Source organism: Cryptomeria japonica, chromosome 2 (genome assembly GCF_030272615.1).
Source record: "Cryptomeria japonica chromosome 2, Sugi_1.0, whole genome shotgun sequence".
Lineage (NCBI taxonomy): Eukaryota > Viridiplantae > Streptophyta > Pinopsida > Cupressales > Cupressaceae > Cryptomeria > Cryptomeria japonica.
The window spans coordinates 7618062-7633990 of record NC_081406.1 but is presented as its reverse complement, the minus strand read 5'-3'; the positions used below and the strand labels follow the sequence as shown (position 1 = coordinate 7633990).

General features: G+C 38.9%; 1 protein-coding gene across 1 annotated transcript; it reads right to left on the bottom strand.

Annotated features, from left to right (window-relative positions):
• Nucleotides 1–1619: 1619 nt before the first annotated feature.
• On the bottom strand, nt 1620–11706 carry LOC131052295 (TMV resistance protein N-like). Its single transcript, XM_059216922.1, has 5 exons — nt 11090–11706; nt 9600–10704; nt 3520–3816; nt 2275–3426; nt 1620–2105 (listed from the first exon to the last, which is right to left on the bottom strand). Exons 1-5 carry the CDS (start codon nt 11593–11595, stop codon nt 1620–1622), a joined length of 3546 nt encoding a protein of 1181 aa, XP_059072905.1. The 5' UTR covers nt 11596–11706.
• Nucleotides 11707–15929: the final 4223 nt, after the last annotated feature.

The window sequence follows — 15929 nt, the reverse complement described above, 5'->3', positions numbered from 1 at the left end:
ATTTTTGCAGCCTACTTAAATGTTACAAAGATTCCTAGTGAGGTGGTAGGACTTGCTCACGGAAATCTCAAACCACCCACCCTTTACATTTGCAGACGGTGGATTCCATTGCCTTCAAGATGCATGACTTTTATTTGACACAATCGGATATTAAAATATTTTGCATTCACATATAAAATTAATTAAAAATTTAAAAATATATTTCCAATCATTCTTATTATTTTACAACAGTTTATTTGGCAAGTCCCTTGTTTATAACTAAGGTTTCAAAGGCACATCAATATGCTTTTTATCAAAGTGTCCAAAAAAGCCCCCCAAAAAGTGAGACCCGTAGTTGTACACTAACATCATGTTCCCATGCGGCTTCTTAACTCTATTTTCTGCTTAAATTTAAGAGTTAAGTGTTCCCATAAAAATTGTCAAAAAAGGGATAATTGAGAATCTTTCACTATTTTGGTGGAGTAGCTATTGTTTAGGAATTATAAATAAGCTATGGAACAAAAGGGGTGTTGGAAATAAGCAGTGGCTGCTTATTAACAAAAACGCCACATGGCTCCACAATTTTCTTTCCCTCTTCTTTTTTAGATTTTTTTTTTTTTTTTTTCCAAATTTTAAGTGCACAAATTAGTATTAATGCTACTAATACAAATTTAAGATGTTTTTCTTAAAAATAAGCAGCAAAGATAAATATTCATGGAGTGTTGCTTTTTAGATATAATAAATACATTTCATTCAATTATGGGTACTTATCATCAATTTTAGCAACTTTAAAGTCACAACTATTGATGCAATATTGTTATAAATATTAGGCACTAAATCAATAAATGCTATAACAACTAGGGGAAGCATATGAGTAGCTGTTATAGCTAACTTCACGCACACAGATTCTAAATAGTAAATCAGATTTTGTCAAAAATAAATTTGTCATCTCTGCATGCACTTAACTACTTATAGCTATTGTTTTGGCTTTTGGGTAGTAACAATGCACACTATTGGATCTGTTATATGCATAAGGGTCAAAAAGTGCACATTTCAAAGTATCGTCTGATACATAATTAAAGACGTCCCAATAATTATGCACTTAAAATTGTCAATACTTATGCACAAATCCCTCAAAAGTCGTGCACCATGGGTGTCAATAATGGTGTGCAAATGGGTCAATTAGGGTCCAAAAATTCTTAAAAAATGGGCAGCTATTGATACATGTGAAATTTATTATTGGGTTTCTAGTTTATTTTTTTAGTTTTTTAAAATTAATAATTAGGAGCTGAGTGTAAGAGTGTTTAGTTATTGAACTATAATGACTAGTGATGCTCTTTCCCTATTGAAACATGCTCAACTACTAGATCCTTTCTCCTATACAATTATATAAATAAAAATATCAACTCATTTACATTGAATATATAAAATAAAATAGAGAGAAAAAAAAATATACAGCCATACACCCCGTTCAGTCCTAATGTACTATTAATCGAGACAAATGTACTATTAATCAAGACATTGAAATGCACCTTGACTGCATTTATTGATAATTAAATAATAAATGTAATTAATACCTCGGAAAAATGAATAAATATTTGTATGGCAATAAAGACTTGAATAAACATTGTCACCTTGTTTTACATAACAAAAGTGATCATTTTGGGAGGCTTCTGTTTTTGAGAAGGCATAGTTTCTTCATACATTAAAAATTTAAAAGATGCCTTCCAATTCTCATAATCAGACCTTGCATTCACCCTCACTTTATTACCTCCCTTCAACCAAGCAAAGTCTGGCGTGGTGTCTGCTCGTACAAGACGCACTTCCAAGTAATCACCACCATCTATGGTTGAGTTTTGATGGTTCACTGGACATTTAAGTAAACTATCATCCCTCTCAATTGTGTAGCTCAGCCTGTTAATACCTGGGTTTACCCCACAATCCTCACGTATTTGGACTTGGCGAGAGGAGACTAAACAAACAATATATCCTGCACAATTCTCAACTTTATTCTTCTCCGTGCAATAATCAATGCTATAGCCGTCCTGTCCACATGCCTCCCCTTGTAGCCAATTTACGGGAGCGTCTAGATTAGCCAGGAGACAATTTTCCCTGAAAGAGAAGTCCTGACAAAGCAAAAAGTGCCCATGTATAAATGTACGTTAGTTCCTAGATTTTAGATGCACAAGTTAGTCGGTCAACCTCTACTACATCTAGAAGAGTTCATAAAGCCTGAACATTATAGGTCCCACATTCAAAACAAAAAAAAAAAACGAGAAGAGCTTAGGTACCTACCTTGTAGGAATCATAAAAAATTTGTAATTGAGCTGATGAGACACCGGGCCCGCCAACAAAAATGCACTCGAGAGCTGTGAGACCAGTCAAACAGCTTTCGAGAACCCCACAAGAAAAGATACCACTGCAGCCCACAAGATTGAGCGTGGTTAATTGCCTCAACGATACCAGGCCATGCAATTGAGTGAGGTGGCAGGACTTGCTAACATCTAATGTCATTAGGCTTGGCAATGCCGGAAGGCAGCAGATTGTGTTCAAACCGAAACAGTTGCGGGCGTAGAGCAGTTGCAACGATGATGGAAGCGCCGACAGTACGGCAAGTTCTCTGCAATCGTCCACATGCAGCTCTTCGAGTTGTGTTAACTTTTCCAAGCCGCTAGGAAGACGGCAGATTCTGTTACCTTCAAGATGTATGATTTTCAGTGAACACAGTTCGGATATTGTGGCTGGTAGTCCATTGTCTGTCAGTCCGCAATAGCTGGCATCCAAATAAGCCAAAGTTTTCAGGCCGCCAAAGCTGTTGGGTAGCTCTGTAAGCCCAGGAATGTGGGGGATTTGTAGCCTTTCTAGCCGTGTCAAATTCCCGAAGTTAGCGGGAAGTCTAGACAGATGTTGACAGTATGAAAGGTTCAGCTCCTGAAGATTTGCAAGATTGCACAGGTTTTGAGGCAGAGAATAAATGCTGCATTCTTCCATTTCGAGACAGACTGAGCTGATCAAGCTTCCCACTGTATTAGGGAGACTGCTCAGTGAATGGCAATAGCTGAAATCCAGATGAGCCAAAGATTTCAGGCCGCCAAAGCTGTCGGGTAGTTCTGTAAGTTTATCATTGTGGTGAATCTCTAGCCTTTCTAGCCGAGTCAAGTTCCCAAAGCTAGCGGGAATTACAGACAGATTTTTACAACGTGAGAGATTGAGTTCCTTCAGATTCACAAGATCGCCAAAGTCTTGAGGCAAAGAACAAACACTGCATCCTTCCATGTCGAGAGTAACTAAGCTGGTCCAGCTTCCAACGGTATTAGGCAGGCTGCTCAATGAATGGCAATTGTGCAAGTCCAGCATCTGCAACGGTGTGTAACAAAGTGTGGCAGGAAGACTCTCCAGGGATGCGCATCCCCTCAAAATAAGCACTTTAAGATTCCCAGGTCTCATCTGTTCAAATAATACACAAGCTATGTGAAATTTGATACCAAGAATATGTTTGACTACAGAATTCAAAGACAAAAAAAAACATGTACTACTCACAGTTGGATCTTCTGTCGTTTCGTCCCACAGATGAGTGATCTGGCTATCGGTCACTTCCAGAATAACAAGGCTCCGCAAGTTCATTCCTTGAGGTAGCCGTTTTGATGAAAATTTTCTCAAGCTTAGCCATCTCAAATCCTCCAAGGAGAATTCCTCAGAAAAGTGCCCTTCAATGCCAATATCTGCAAGCCGAAGAAACCACAAATTGTACAGTGATTTGAACATTTCTGCCTTCAATGTCATCGGCTCCTTGGGCTCATACGAAAAATAACGCACAAGCTTGGCCTTTTTCTGCGACTTCAGTCGAATACACAAATATTCTTCAGTTCCCTATTGAACTTGTTGAGAAACATGTGTCTCAACCTTGCAGTCTTTTTCTAAAAAATTCCAGAATTTGTTTGAGGTAGTTTTCCACATGTTTATGCATTGGAAAATGGTTAGTGAGTTGTTAAAAATGAGTCTTGTCCATAGTAGAATATAGGTGGGCCATTTTTAGAGCCTTAATGACTCATTTTGTGACTTTTAAGAGGGTCTAAGCTAGGGGACAAAATTATAGACGGGATTACTATTTTAACCTAGTTGTTTTTCCATTTTGGAAATGTAAATGTCAAAAATGGGCACCATGTGGCATGGTGGTTAAGCCCATGGTTTTGTAAAACCACAAGTGGTTTCCAGGTTGTAAAATCACTATAAAAGGAGAGCTTGGGGAGGAATTTGATCATGGAGTTTTGGTTTGCAAGGTTGGGTGCTAGAAGGATGCTAATGAAGTCTCTCTGAGCTTGAGTTGAGGTGATGCTCCTGTAAGAACTTGCATTGCAAATGTATTGTAATCAACTTGATTTGATAATACATTGTGCGAGTTTTGGAGGGTGGGGTTTTTCTCCCATAAGGGTTTCCCCACGATAATCACTATGTTATGTGTTTCTTGTTTTATTTCTACTCTATTTGCTTCTTGTGATCTTTGTGATAGTTAAGTTGAAATTTGCAAAATCGTCATCTCAAGATTAGCGTAGGAAGCGTTTCCGCACACCTTTGCTTCCTTATAAGTGGTATCAGAGCCTGGCCAATTTTGGTTCTATTTGTTGGGTACAGGGTTTTTTGAGCTAATCAAGATTTGAGTGGGAGCTTGTGCAGAGTATTTCATTTCTGTATTGCAGGATTGTAAAGATGGCAAGTATATCAGGGAGGATTGATGTAGAGAAGTTTTCTGGCATAAACTTTGAGATGTGGAAGCTGAAGATGGAAGATTTGTTGATTGATCGAGATCTATGGGATGCGATTGATGAGAATAAGCATAGGCCCACAGATTCGACTTTAGCCGCACAATATGATGTGACTGATAGAAAAGCTAAAGGTCTCATCAGATTGTGTCTTGCAAACTCTATTCTGATAAATGTCCATGAAGAATCTACTGCAAAGAAGCTCTGGAAGAAGCTAAGTGAGATCTACCAAGCAAAATCACTTGTGAACAAAATTTTCTTGAGGAAGAAGTTGCATTCCTTGAGAATGGAAGAAGGTGGATGAATTTCTGAGCATCTGGAAAACTTTAATATGTTGGTAACTTAGTTGACCTCTGTTGGGGTGCCAATGGATGAAGAAGAAAGATGCCAAATCTTGCTGTGTTCGTTGCTAGACTCATGGGACAGCCTTGTGATGGCCATAGGGAGCACTGCAATCATCTTGAAGATGGAGGATGTTGTTGGTTCTTTACTTTCTGAGGAGATGAGAAGGAAGGTTTCTCTGAATGCCAAAGAGGCTCTGAGTGTTCGAGGAAGACCAAAAGAAAGAGGCAAGAATGAAAAGTAGAATGGTCGTTCTAAGTCCAAGAATAAGGGGAGATCAAAATCTTCTGGTAAGTCCAATGTAATTTGCTGGAATTGTGGAAAGCCCGGACATTTCTTAAAGGACTGGAAAGAAGAAAAGAAGAAAAAGAAGAAGAAGCAAGATTTAGATTTTGAGTCCGAGAAGGAAGATGGAGATGCTTTTATTGTAGCCTTGGCCACTCGTGCAGGTGACAATGCATGGTTAATAGACTCAGGTGCATCTTTCCACATGACTTCTAATAGAAACTGGTTTAGTAAGTATGAAAATTTTGATGGTGGTAAGGTGTATTTGGGTGATAACTCAGTACTTGATATTGTTGGTCGTGGAAGTATTCGTGTGAAATTTTCTGATGGTAGAATTAGAAAATTTGATGGTGTCTTGCATATCCCAGGACTAGCAAGGAATTTGTTATCTGTTAGCAAGCTAATAGATGTGGATGTGCATGTACAGTTTTCTGAAACAGGTGTGAAAATGGTAAGAGGTGCTATGGTGATAGCAAGAGGAAGCAGATTGGATACACTGTACCAGCTTGATGCATGCACAATTGAGTGCAATAGTACTTCTGATAAGATTGTGAAAAAGACTACTCAGTTGGAAAAGGAGAGGGTTTCTCTTTCAACAGATGGTCATGGTTTTTGGGTACCCAAGGGTGCTCTGTCTATCGAATCAAAGTTGCCTGCAGAGAAGACCATGTTATGGCACTAGAGACTCGGCCACATAGGTGAGAAGGGTCTACGGACCTTGAAAAATAAGAACCTTGTTGATGGGTTGAATGATTGCAATCTTGAATTTGATTTTTGTGAGCATTGTATCTATGGTAAACAAAACCGCATTCAGTTTTACTCGAGTTCTCATAAGTCTTCATGTATTTTGGATCTAATCCATTCGGATGTATTTGGTCCAGTTGATGTTCCTTCTATTGGTAGATCAGTTTATTATGTTTCTTTCATTGATGATTTCAGTAGAAGAACATGGGTTTATTTTCTTAGGAGTAAAACTGAAGTTTTCAGTCGTTTCAAAGAATTTAAAGCAATGGTTGAGTTGCAGACTAGAAAGAAAATAAAATGTTTGAGAACTGATAATGGTGGTGAATTTTGCTCCAATGATTTTGACACATTTTGTAAATATTGTGGTATTAAAAGAGAGAAGACAACTCCGTATTCTCCACAACAGAATGGAGTTGCAGAAAGAATGAACAGTACCTTGATGGAGAAGGCTAGGAGTATGCTGAGTGGAGCTAGACTAGAACAAAAGTTTTGGGCTGAAGCTGTAGCCACTGCCTGCTACCTGATAAACAGGTCTCCTACATCAGCTCTTGTTGATAAGACGCCAATGGAAGCGTGGTCGGGCCACAAGCCTTCACTTAGACATCTGAGAGTGTTCGGTTGCGAAGCATATGCTCATGTGCCAAAGGAGAAGCAGACAAAATTGGACAACAAAGCAGTTAAATGTATTTTCATCGGATACAGTTATGGTGTAAAAGGATACAAGCTTTGGAATCCTGTTGAACAAAAGGTATTTTATTCAAGAAGTGTTATTTTTAGAGAAACTAAGCCTTCTTCTATTACAGTGCAGCCAGAACAAATAGAACAAAAGAAAGATGTGATTCAACTGCCTACTACACCTAAAAAAGTTGAATCGAGGCCCTTAGAAAGACAAGAAGTCGAGGAGAGCTCTATGAGTTCTGAATCATCAGAGGAAGAAGAGGTACCTGAAGCTGAACCTGAACCAGATCTTGCTCGAAGGTCTACTAGACAAAGGAAACCACCTGAAAGGTATGGGTATTCTCCTGATGATTGGAGATGCATATTTGCATTGAATGCTAACATTGATGAACCGAGATCTGTAGAAGAGGCTCTTGGTATGAATGATTCAGAGTCCTGGAAAATAGCCATGGATGAAGAAATGGCAGCTCTTAAGAGGAAGGAAACATGGGATCTTGTACCATTGCCTGAAGGACGAAACCCTGTTGGTTGTAAATGGGTGTTAAGAAGAAGATGGGTTCAGATGGAAGCATTGAGAAGTATAAAGTACATTTGGTTGCAAAAAGTTACTCTCAGGTTGAGGGAGTAGATTATGGTGAGATTTTTTCTCCAGTAGCCAAAATGACATCCATTAGATTTTTACTTTCTATTGCAGTAGCCTATGATCTAGAGATCGAGCAAATGGATGTGAAAACAGCTTTCCTTCATGGAGATTTGGAGGAAGAAATTAACATGACACAGCCAGAGCACTATGTGATGAAAGGTAAAAGTCATTTGGTCTGTAAGTTGAAGAAATCCTTGTATGGTTTAAAATAGAGTCCTAGGATGTGGTACCAGAAGTTTGATACATATGTGTTGAGTTTGGGATTTGTGCGATCTAAATATGATCACTGTATATATTTTAAATCTGATGGTGATCGTTTTTTGGTCATTGCCCTATATGTCAATGACATGTTGTTTATTGGCAAAGGAAAAGGTTTGATTGCAGAGTTAAAATCTCAGCGCTCGATAAAGTTTGAAATGAAAGATCTTGGTGCAGTTAGGCACATTCTGGGAATGGAGATTGTAAGAGATAGACAAAACAGAAAGCTTTGGCTAGGCCAGAGCAAGTATGTTGGTACTATTTTGAAAAGATTCAATATGCAGGATTCAAGACCATTGAGTGTTCCTATTACAATGGGAACAAAGCTTTCTAGTTCACAGTGTCCTACATCCCCATTGGAGATGGAAGAGATGAGTCGAGTACCATATCAGAGTGCTGTTGGAAGTTTGATATATGCTATGGTTTGTACAAGACCAGACATTGCCCAAGCAGTGGGAGTTCTTTCTCGTTATATGTCTAATCCAGGAAGAGCACATTGGGATGCAGTAAAAAGAGTTTTCAGATACTTGAGGGGTACTTCAGAGTACTCGATATGTTTTCATGGAATAGGAAATGAGCATTCCTTAGATATTCGAGGCTATGTGGATTCAGACTGGGCCGGTGATGTTGATAGAAGAAGATCCACCAGTGCATATGTGTTTACATTATTCGGTGGTGCAATCAGTTGGATAAGCAAGCGACAGACTGTGGTCGCTTTGTCCACTACTGAGGTAGAATATATGGCAGCTACTCATGCCTGTAAGGAAGCCATCTGGCTAAAGAGATTATGTTCAGATATAGAGTTTAAACAGGGTGCAGTGACAATTTATAGTGACAGTCAGAGTGCAATCTGCCTAGCGAAGAACCCGACTTTTCATGCCAAGATCAAACACATTGATGTACAATATCATTTTGTGAGAGATATGGTTGAGGATGGCAGGGTGAAGCTAGAGAAAGTAGAAACTTTGGTGAATATTGCTGATGCATTAACTAAGCCTGTGAGCATAGAGAAATTCAGATGGTGTTCAAGTCTATGGGCCTCTCGGCCCCTAGCAATTAAGTCCATGATATTTTGGATCCCCTGACTCTTGCAAGGTGTTCGACAAGTGGGAGAATGTTGAGAAACATGTGTCTCAACCTTGCAATCTTTTTTTGGAAAATTCCAGAATTTGTTTGAGGTAGTTTTCCACATGTTTATGCATTGGAAAATGGTTAGTGAGTTGTTAAAAATGAGTCTTGTCCATAGTAGAATATAGGTGGGCCATTTTTAGAGCTTTAATGACTCATTTTGTGACTTTTAAGAGGGTCTAAGCTAGGGGACAAAATTATGGACTGGATTACTATTTTAACCCGGTTGTTTTTCCATTTTGGAAATGTAAATGTCAAAAATGGGCACCATGTGGCATGGTGGTTAAGCCCATGGTTTTGTAAAACCACAAGTGGTTTCCAGGTTGTAAAATCACTATAAAAGGAGAGCATGGGGAGGAGTTTGATCATGGAGTTTTGGTTTGCAAGGTTGGGTGCTAGAAGGATGTTAATGAAGTCTCTCTGAGCTTGAGTTGAGGTGATGCTCCTGTAAGAACTTGCATTGCAAGTGTATTGTAATCAGCTTGATTTGATAATACATTGTGCGAGTTTTGGAAGGTGGGGTTTTTCTCCCAGAAGGGTTTCCCCACGATAATCATTGTGTTATGTGTTTCTTGTTTTATTTCTACTCTATTTGCTTCTTGTGATCTTTGTGATAGTTAAGTTGAAATTTGCAAAATCGTCCTCTCAAGATTAGTGTAGGAAGCGTTTCCGCACACCTTTGCTTCCTTACAGAACTGATCTAACGACTATCTATGAGTCGACAAGAAAATAGCCTAATGAAACATTTCTGAAAATAAAAAGGTTTACAAAGAAATCCATACGCTGGGTCGCCGTAAAACATGGTGCGCATCGTCCTCATCAAATACTCTTGCGCGTTTACGAGGCTCTCTAGATATTTCATTTGATATACTTCTTCCCAAATCCCGGAGGCAGCGATGCATCAGGAATCCGTTGCTACAGCCAAAGCTTACAAAGGACTTTTGCAAGAGACTTCTAAGAGACGCGTGAGGACTCTGAATCAACCCTTCCCAAAAGATCATAACAATTTTTTTCTCCCTCAATGTAAAAAAACAAGCAATATCTTGAAACATTTCCTTTTCTAAGGAATCAAGGCTATCGTAGGAGACTCTAAGTTTCTTATGGAGATTAGGTTCACACCTTAACTTTCTTACCATTTCTTTCCATACATCTCTATCCCCTTCACTAAACAGGCTTTTCCCAACAAGTTGGAGGGCAAGAGGAAGGCCTTCACAGGCACTGACTATATCATGGCTCAGAGTTTGCAGCTCTTGATCTGCACAGCAGGAATTGGGAAATGCGTGAAAATTAAACAACTGCATTGCATGATTGTAAGCAAGCCTTCGTACCTCGTAGATTACATCAACGTTAGCCACTTTCAGGATGTGTTCATCCCGTGATGTAATGATCACACAGCTGCCTACCCCGAAATCCCTGTAATTTCCTGCGAGAGCTTCGAGCTGCTCAGCACTTTCAATGTCATCGAGGAGAAGCAGAATTCTCTTGCCACTCAGCCAGCCTTTTAGCAAACCTTTGCCTTGATCAACATGTTCTACTTCACCTCTGAACCGTGAAATACCTTTGAGAATGTGGGTCTGCAGCTTTACAAGCCCATTCGTCTCTTGACATCTCTCTCCCACGCTTGGAACAAAACAGAACACTTGGAACTGTGAGAATGGAAGTTCTTTGCAAACAGCCTTTGCCAGCGTGGTTTTACCAATCCCACCCATGCCATGTAAACCCACTTTCACCATCTTCTTCTGATGCCCCACTACATTTAATAAGCTCTTGAGATTATTCACCGACCCGTCCAAACCAAAGCATTCTGAAATATCCAGATACATTTTGTTTGAATGTAAGCTTTTCTGAACATCTGCCACAACACGTTGAATCAGCAAATCGTCATCCCTGAAAAAGAGTGAATTACTATTAATATATGGCAATTATAAATGTCGGAAGTAAATCACATCCGAATCTAATATGGGTTGGTTTTATAGGTGTCGGTAGTTCAGTTGGTACACATTCTAGCAATGAATATAAGGTCTTAGATTCAAGTCTTAGCTAATTCATTAAAAGTTAATGTGATATGTCTCAAGTATCACATGTGGCTTGAGGAAAGTTTCAGGTTAAAAAAACCATATTTATCAAAAAAAAGACTAGACTAATTGTATAAGAATTTCTAGCTCAATTCAAGAAATAGAAAATCCTAACTAATCCATGAAAAACTCAACAACAGAAACCCATATAAAGAAAAGAAAAAAAATAAAAAAAATTCAATGAGATGGAGACTTACCTGTTGTTTAATTGATTGAAACACCAACCATTTAGATCGGAAACACTCCTTAATGCATTTTTGTATTCAAGGATTAACTCGGAGGATAATCTTTGCTGGCTTTCATGCTGTTTGAAGTACTCTGCATATTCACTTCCATCCCAGCACCTAAGATCCTTAGGTAAAACGTTATAAAACAAGGGACAGATTTTAACCCCATATTTAACCATAAGCAACACCTCTTGCAAGCACCATTTTGACTCCGGAAATTTTTTGGAGAAAATAGGAATGCAGATCCTACTTTCCTTGATTCCTCTTTCCAAACAAGAAGGGATATGTTCGCCCTTTTCTAAGCTTTCTTCGTCTAAGAAAGTGCTATTGCCTTCTCGTTCAAGAGCACTGTACAGTCTTCTCACAAACCCTTGGTGGGTGTCTGGGCCTCGAAAGCTCAAGAAAACGTCAGACGTTTTGTTAAAATCGAAACTAAGCGAGGTCTCCGCTGAAGAGCAGGGCCTAGAGTGGGACATATTGTGCCTACAACTTTTATAACTGATGAGCCCAAAATTTTCTCAGAGGAAGGATTTGAACTTCTATCTTACGGTGCACCCTATGTTGATGATATTCGGAATTCACCGGAGCAAAAGTTTTGTACAATTTCTGTGTAGAAATTCTACAGAACTCCGCATTTTCTGTGGTGATATGATCAAGATCAAGTGAGTCATCAATTATAACTTTTTTACTTCCAGAAGGTACACTGTTGTAGGAGGCAGCGAGTGGATAAGATTAATTGCTATCCTGTTGATATACAGGCCTCTTGACCGCCCATCTGTCCATTATGTTTCCGCTAATGTTATAGACATGCCCACAAAAGAATATTACGGTAGCCTGCCAATAAAGTGGCCCAGAAAAGAAGTTTCATTTAGATTTGCGCCCGCCAAAGATTCTTCAGCTTTAAACACGCATCACATTCTCCAAATGTCTAGGTCACAACCGTCCCCAAACCTGCACAGCCTGGTATATTATTCTCCTGGTATTTTGAAGTGAGTGGACTCATGAATTTTGTGTTGTATTTTAAGTTTAAAAATTAAGTTTTTGAATTTATGAAAGTCAGTGGTCATGTGAATATTTTGTAGGTTTAATTTAACAGAAAAAATAAATATAGTTGGTACAAATTTAAGAACTTTTTTATAATTGATAAGTGGTTAAAAAAATTTAAGTTGGTAGTATAATTTCTAACTCCACCTTGAATGTACTTGCAAACTAAAAGACAAGGGTTATTCTTATTGAAGAAAAGTTTTTATAATAATCTTCTAGCATTTTTTTATTTTTGCTTCATGAGATCCCTACTTTTTCTAAATAGATCCTACAGCCCCTCGCATGAAACCCCAACCTAATTGGGTGATACTTTTGTAGGGGGGTTGTATATGTAAGTGTTCAAGTATTTAATTGGGTGGGGTTATATATTAGTGAGGATATAGTTAATTGGGATTGTCATGGCTACTTAATATTTTTTAAGGTTTTATATGAGAAAGGAGTTAAAGTTGTGTAAATTGTCTTGTCACAAATATTATATGAGATTATGTACAAACATGTACATATTAAATTTGTATCTTTTGTTCACAACTCAAAGGAATTCTCTTTTGAAATACATATAGTATTGTAGAAGCATTAAATGTTTAGGCTCACATTATATATTCAATATGTTTTCTTCAAAAATAAATATTGGCGGCAAAGTGGTTGGGAAGCTTCTAGTAAGCTTGTCTATCATTGTTGTTTTTTTCATGGGTATAAGGTTATTCATATTATCTTGTATTTGATTCATCCTTAAGTGTGGGTGTCTGATCTTATGGAAGAGTTTGAGGCTATAAAATATATTTTTTATTTTTCATTTTTTTAATAAAAGACAATAGGACAATATTCACAAAAGAATAGTAGTACTTAAATAAATAGATCCATAAAGTCTAGTGGGACCAAGTTCATAATGTAATATCAAAAATCTCACCCCTCGCAATTAATGTGACAAAGGTTGTCTTCCTCCATGTCATCGGAGGTCCGGCTTCGTCACCTTTGTCCTTTTGTCCACTCAGATCATCCTTGTCAGCTTCAAACGAATGCATTACCAACTCTGCCAACCTGTCACCTTCAGGGACTAGGTCATGGCGCAGAGACGTCTGCTTGGCGCACCCTCATCCTATGAATCAGGCAGTCCCCAGGTGGTCATTTGAGCATTACGCCTGCACTTGGAAGGAATTGTAACACCTCTGCATGTGCCCACCAACGCCCAATTTCCTTCCAAGGCCTTTATCTATCAATTTCCAAGGCATTTGGAATGACTCTCTCTGGAAGTTGATGATATTTTGTAGGTTGAAGCTCTTGGAGACTTCTTGGACAGTATTTACAACTTCTTGTGTGAACATCACCATTGTTGTAACATTCCAGATAGCTCGTACCATCATCTCAACAAGAATTGTGAAAGGGGAGTTCTGCTTACTCATTCTTCCTTTCATTTACCAAGTTATCATTTATCATTTTAATTTGTTTCCAATTTCCTCTTTATCATATTGTTATTCTTATGGCTTCTTGGGTTGTCCATGGAGGTGGAAACACCAAAACGGGGGTCTGACTTAGGTAAACTCCAAAACACAACCCACAATATTTTCCTTCTTTCGTGTGTGTAGGTACGTCATCAAAGGAAGGGACTATCTTGTAGTAGGCTTCATAGCATGGCCATTTTGTAACATTTTCTTACTCTTCTCTTATTTTCTTATTCTATTTTATAATCCATATTTTTCATTCATTTCGGTATTGCATAGCTATTTTACAAGTTCTGTTATTTCATCTAGAGCTTTCTGCTCATACTCTGCGCTCCGTCCATGCAGGACGACAGCGCGTCACGCTGGTGTCCTAGCTCTGCACGCTCATCCTGAGGACAGAGGTATAGTAGAGCCGCCTAGAGAGTCCTCTTGGCTTTCTGTCACCTTAGCATAATTTTGTTATCCCCTGGCTCACCTTAGCACTAGTTTGAGGAGGTATCTGAGGGAGAGTTTGTTCTCGAGGATTCATCATCCTTGAGGTAGAAAATTTCCTCCGTTGCATTTTGGTGAAACCGATGTGAATTGAGTTTCTTTTGTTTTGTGAATTTATCATTTAGATCATTGCATTAATCTAATCTCAAGAAAAAAAAGCATTTTAATCACACCTTTGTTCTGGCATCTGTAAACAATTAAGTTCATTGCATATAGTATGCATTTTGTGTTCGCTTTCTAATCTCTAGCCAAACTTTACCAGAAGACAAAAACATTTCGTATCTTTGTAGTGTAGTATAAACGTCGAAAAACTCGTCTATGAGATTTACAACCCAAACTGCTATAGGAGTCGTAGTCAAGAGATCATCCAGGTAGAGTTTTCCTCCTGACCATTATAGTCCTTCTTTACCCAACACAATGTTCAATGATCAACTTCCTCACCCAAATGATCTCTTTGCTTCTCATCCCCTTAAGTCCATTTTAACATGGGGCCCCTCTCCACTTGGTTCGCAATCCAACTCTCAGAGCGATTCTTTGAGAAATTCCACTCCATCTTCACCTCTTGTTGTTGATCATGACTCTGCGCTCACTGTTGATTTTGAGCAAATTGACATGCTTGAGAAGAATCTAAGAGACTTTGAGGGTTTTCTAAATTGGGAGAATGTCCTCCCCTAGGTTGGAAATATCATCAACACTCTGAGAGAAATGTTGATCTCAGAGAGGAGAGGTCTGGAGATGTTGAGGGCCTTATCTATGATTGTCAAAAATCATGTGCCTTTGGATGATGCTCCTCCTCAGGACAGCCAATCCATTACTTATGGACCTCGGCTTGGTATCAGAATGCCTAGTTCATTAGTGCACATCGTTGATCCTGGGCCTACTATTCCTAGTATCACTACTTCATCTACCCTCTTGGGCTATACGGGTATGTCTAGTGGATCAACATATGCCTCCAATGCAGCTCAAATGTCTACAGTTAGCACTAGCACTACATGTGTCGATGGCACTAGTCCTTCTGGAAGTTCCGGTGGAGGTGGTGGTGGATTTGGGCCACCTACACCTCCTCCGCTCACTAATCTAATCTTGAACACCATCTTGCAAAACATGGGTCAGTTGCAGTTACACTTAACCAACTTGGTCTCTTTCTTTGGTCAGTCATTCATGCCTACATATTACAGGAAGAGCCCCCTAGATATCACCATTCTGAACACTATCCTTTCTACTATTGTTGAGTCTTTGAAGTTTGATAGGTTCAATGATGATGGGGACCTAAATGTGCATATAGATTCCTTCGTGACTATGTGTAGTGATTACCATAGTTTGTATTTATTTTGCTCAAATTGTTGTCGTGTTCCCTCAAGGGGACAATGTTAGAATGATATATCTCTCTATCTAATCATTCCATTCTTACCTTGGATCAACTTATGGATCTGTTCCTCAAGCGGTTTCAGGCGAACATTGTTAGCAGGGTCACTATCGCTGACCTTGTTGATTGTAAATAGAAGCCTCATGAGAAAGACACAGATTTCATCTCAAGGTATTAGGCAAACTCAACTAGGATCCCAATTGCCCTGCCAGATAGTGACCTATAGAGAATGTTCATCGGCAATCTACAATCAATATTGAGGGAGAAACTGCCCCTTAATCGATATCAAAACTTTGCCAACATGTGCTCTGCCCTTACGAATTACCAACACACTATGTCACAGTTTGAAGATGCCAATTTGAACCCTCATGGCGGGTCCTTTGCAGGCACGTCAACAGAAGAGTCCCGATAGAATAAATTCGTCACTAATGTTGTGGTTATTCCTCTGATGGCTACTGCATAAGTCCCA

What these genes read in the sequence shown, in the direction of transcription:
- LOC131052295 (XM_059216922.1), bottom strand. Translation starts at nt 11,595, where the DNA reads ATGTCCCACTCTAGGCCCTGCTCTTCAGCGGAGACCTCGCTTAGTTTC. An exon ending in TTCAATCAATTAAACAACAG is followed by an intron (nt 10,705 to 11,089) that starts GTAAGTCTCCAT and finishes ACTCTTTTTCAG; the next exon opens with GGATGACGATTTGCTGATTC. An exon ending in AAACGACAGAAGATCCAACT is followed by an intron (nt 3,427 to 3,519) that starts GTGAGTAGTACA and finishes TTATTTGAACAG; the next exon opens with ATGAGACCTGGGAATCTTAA.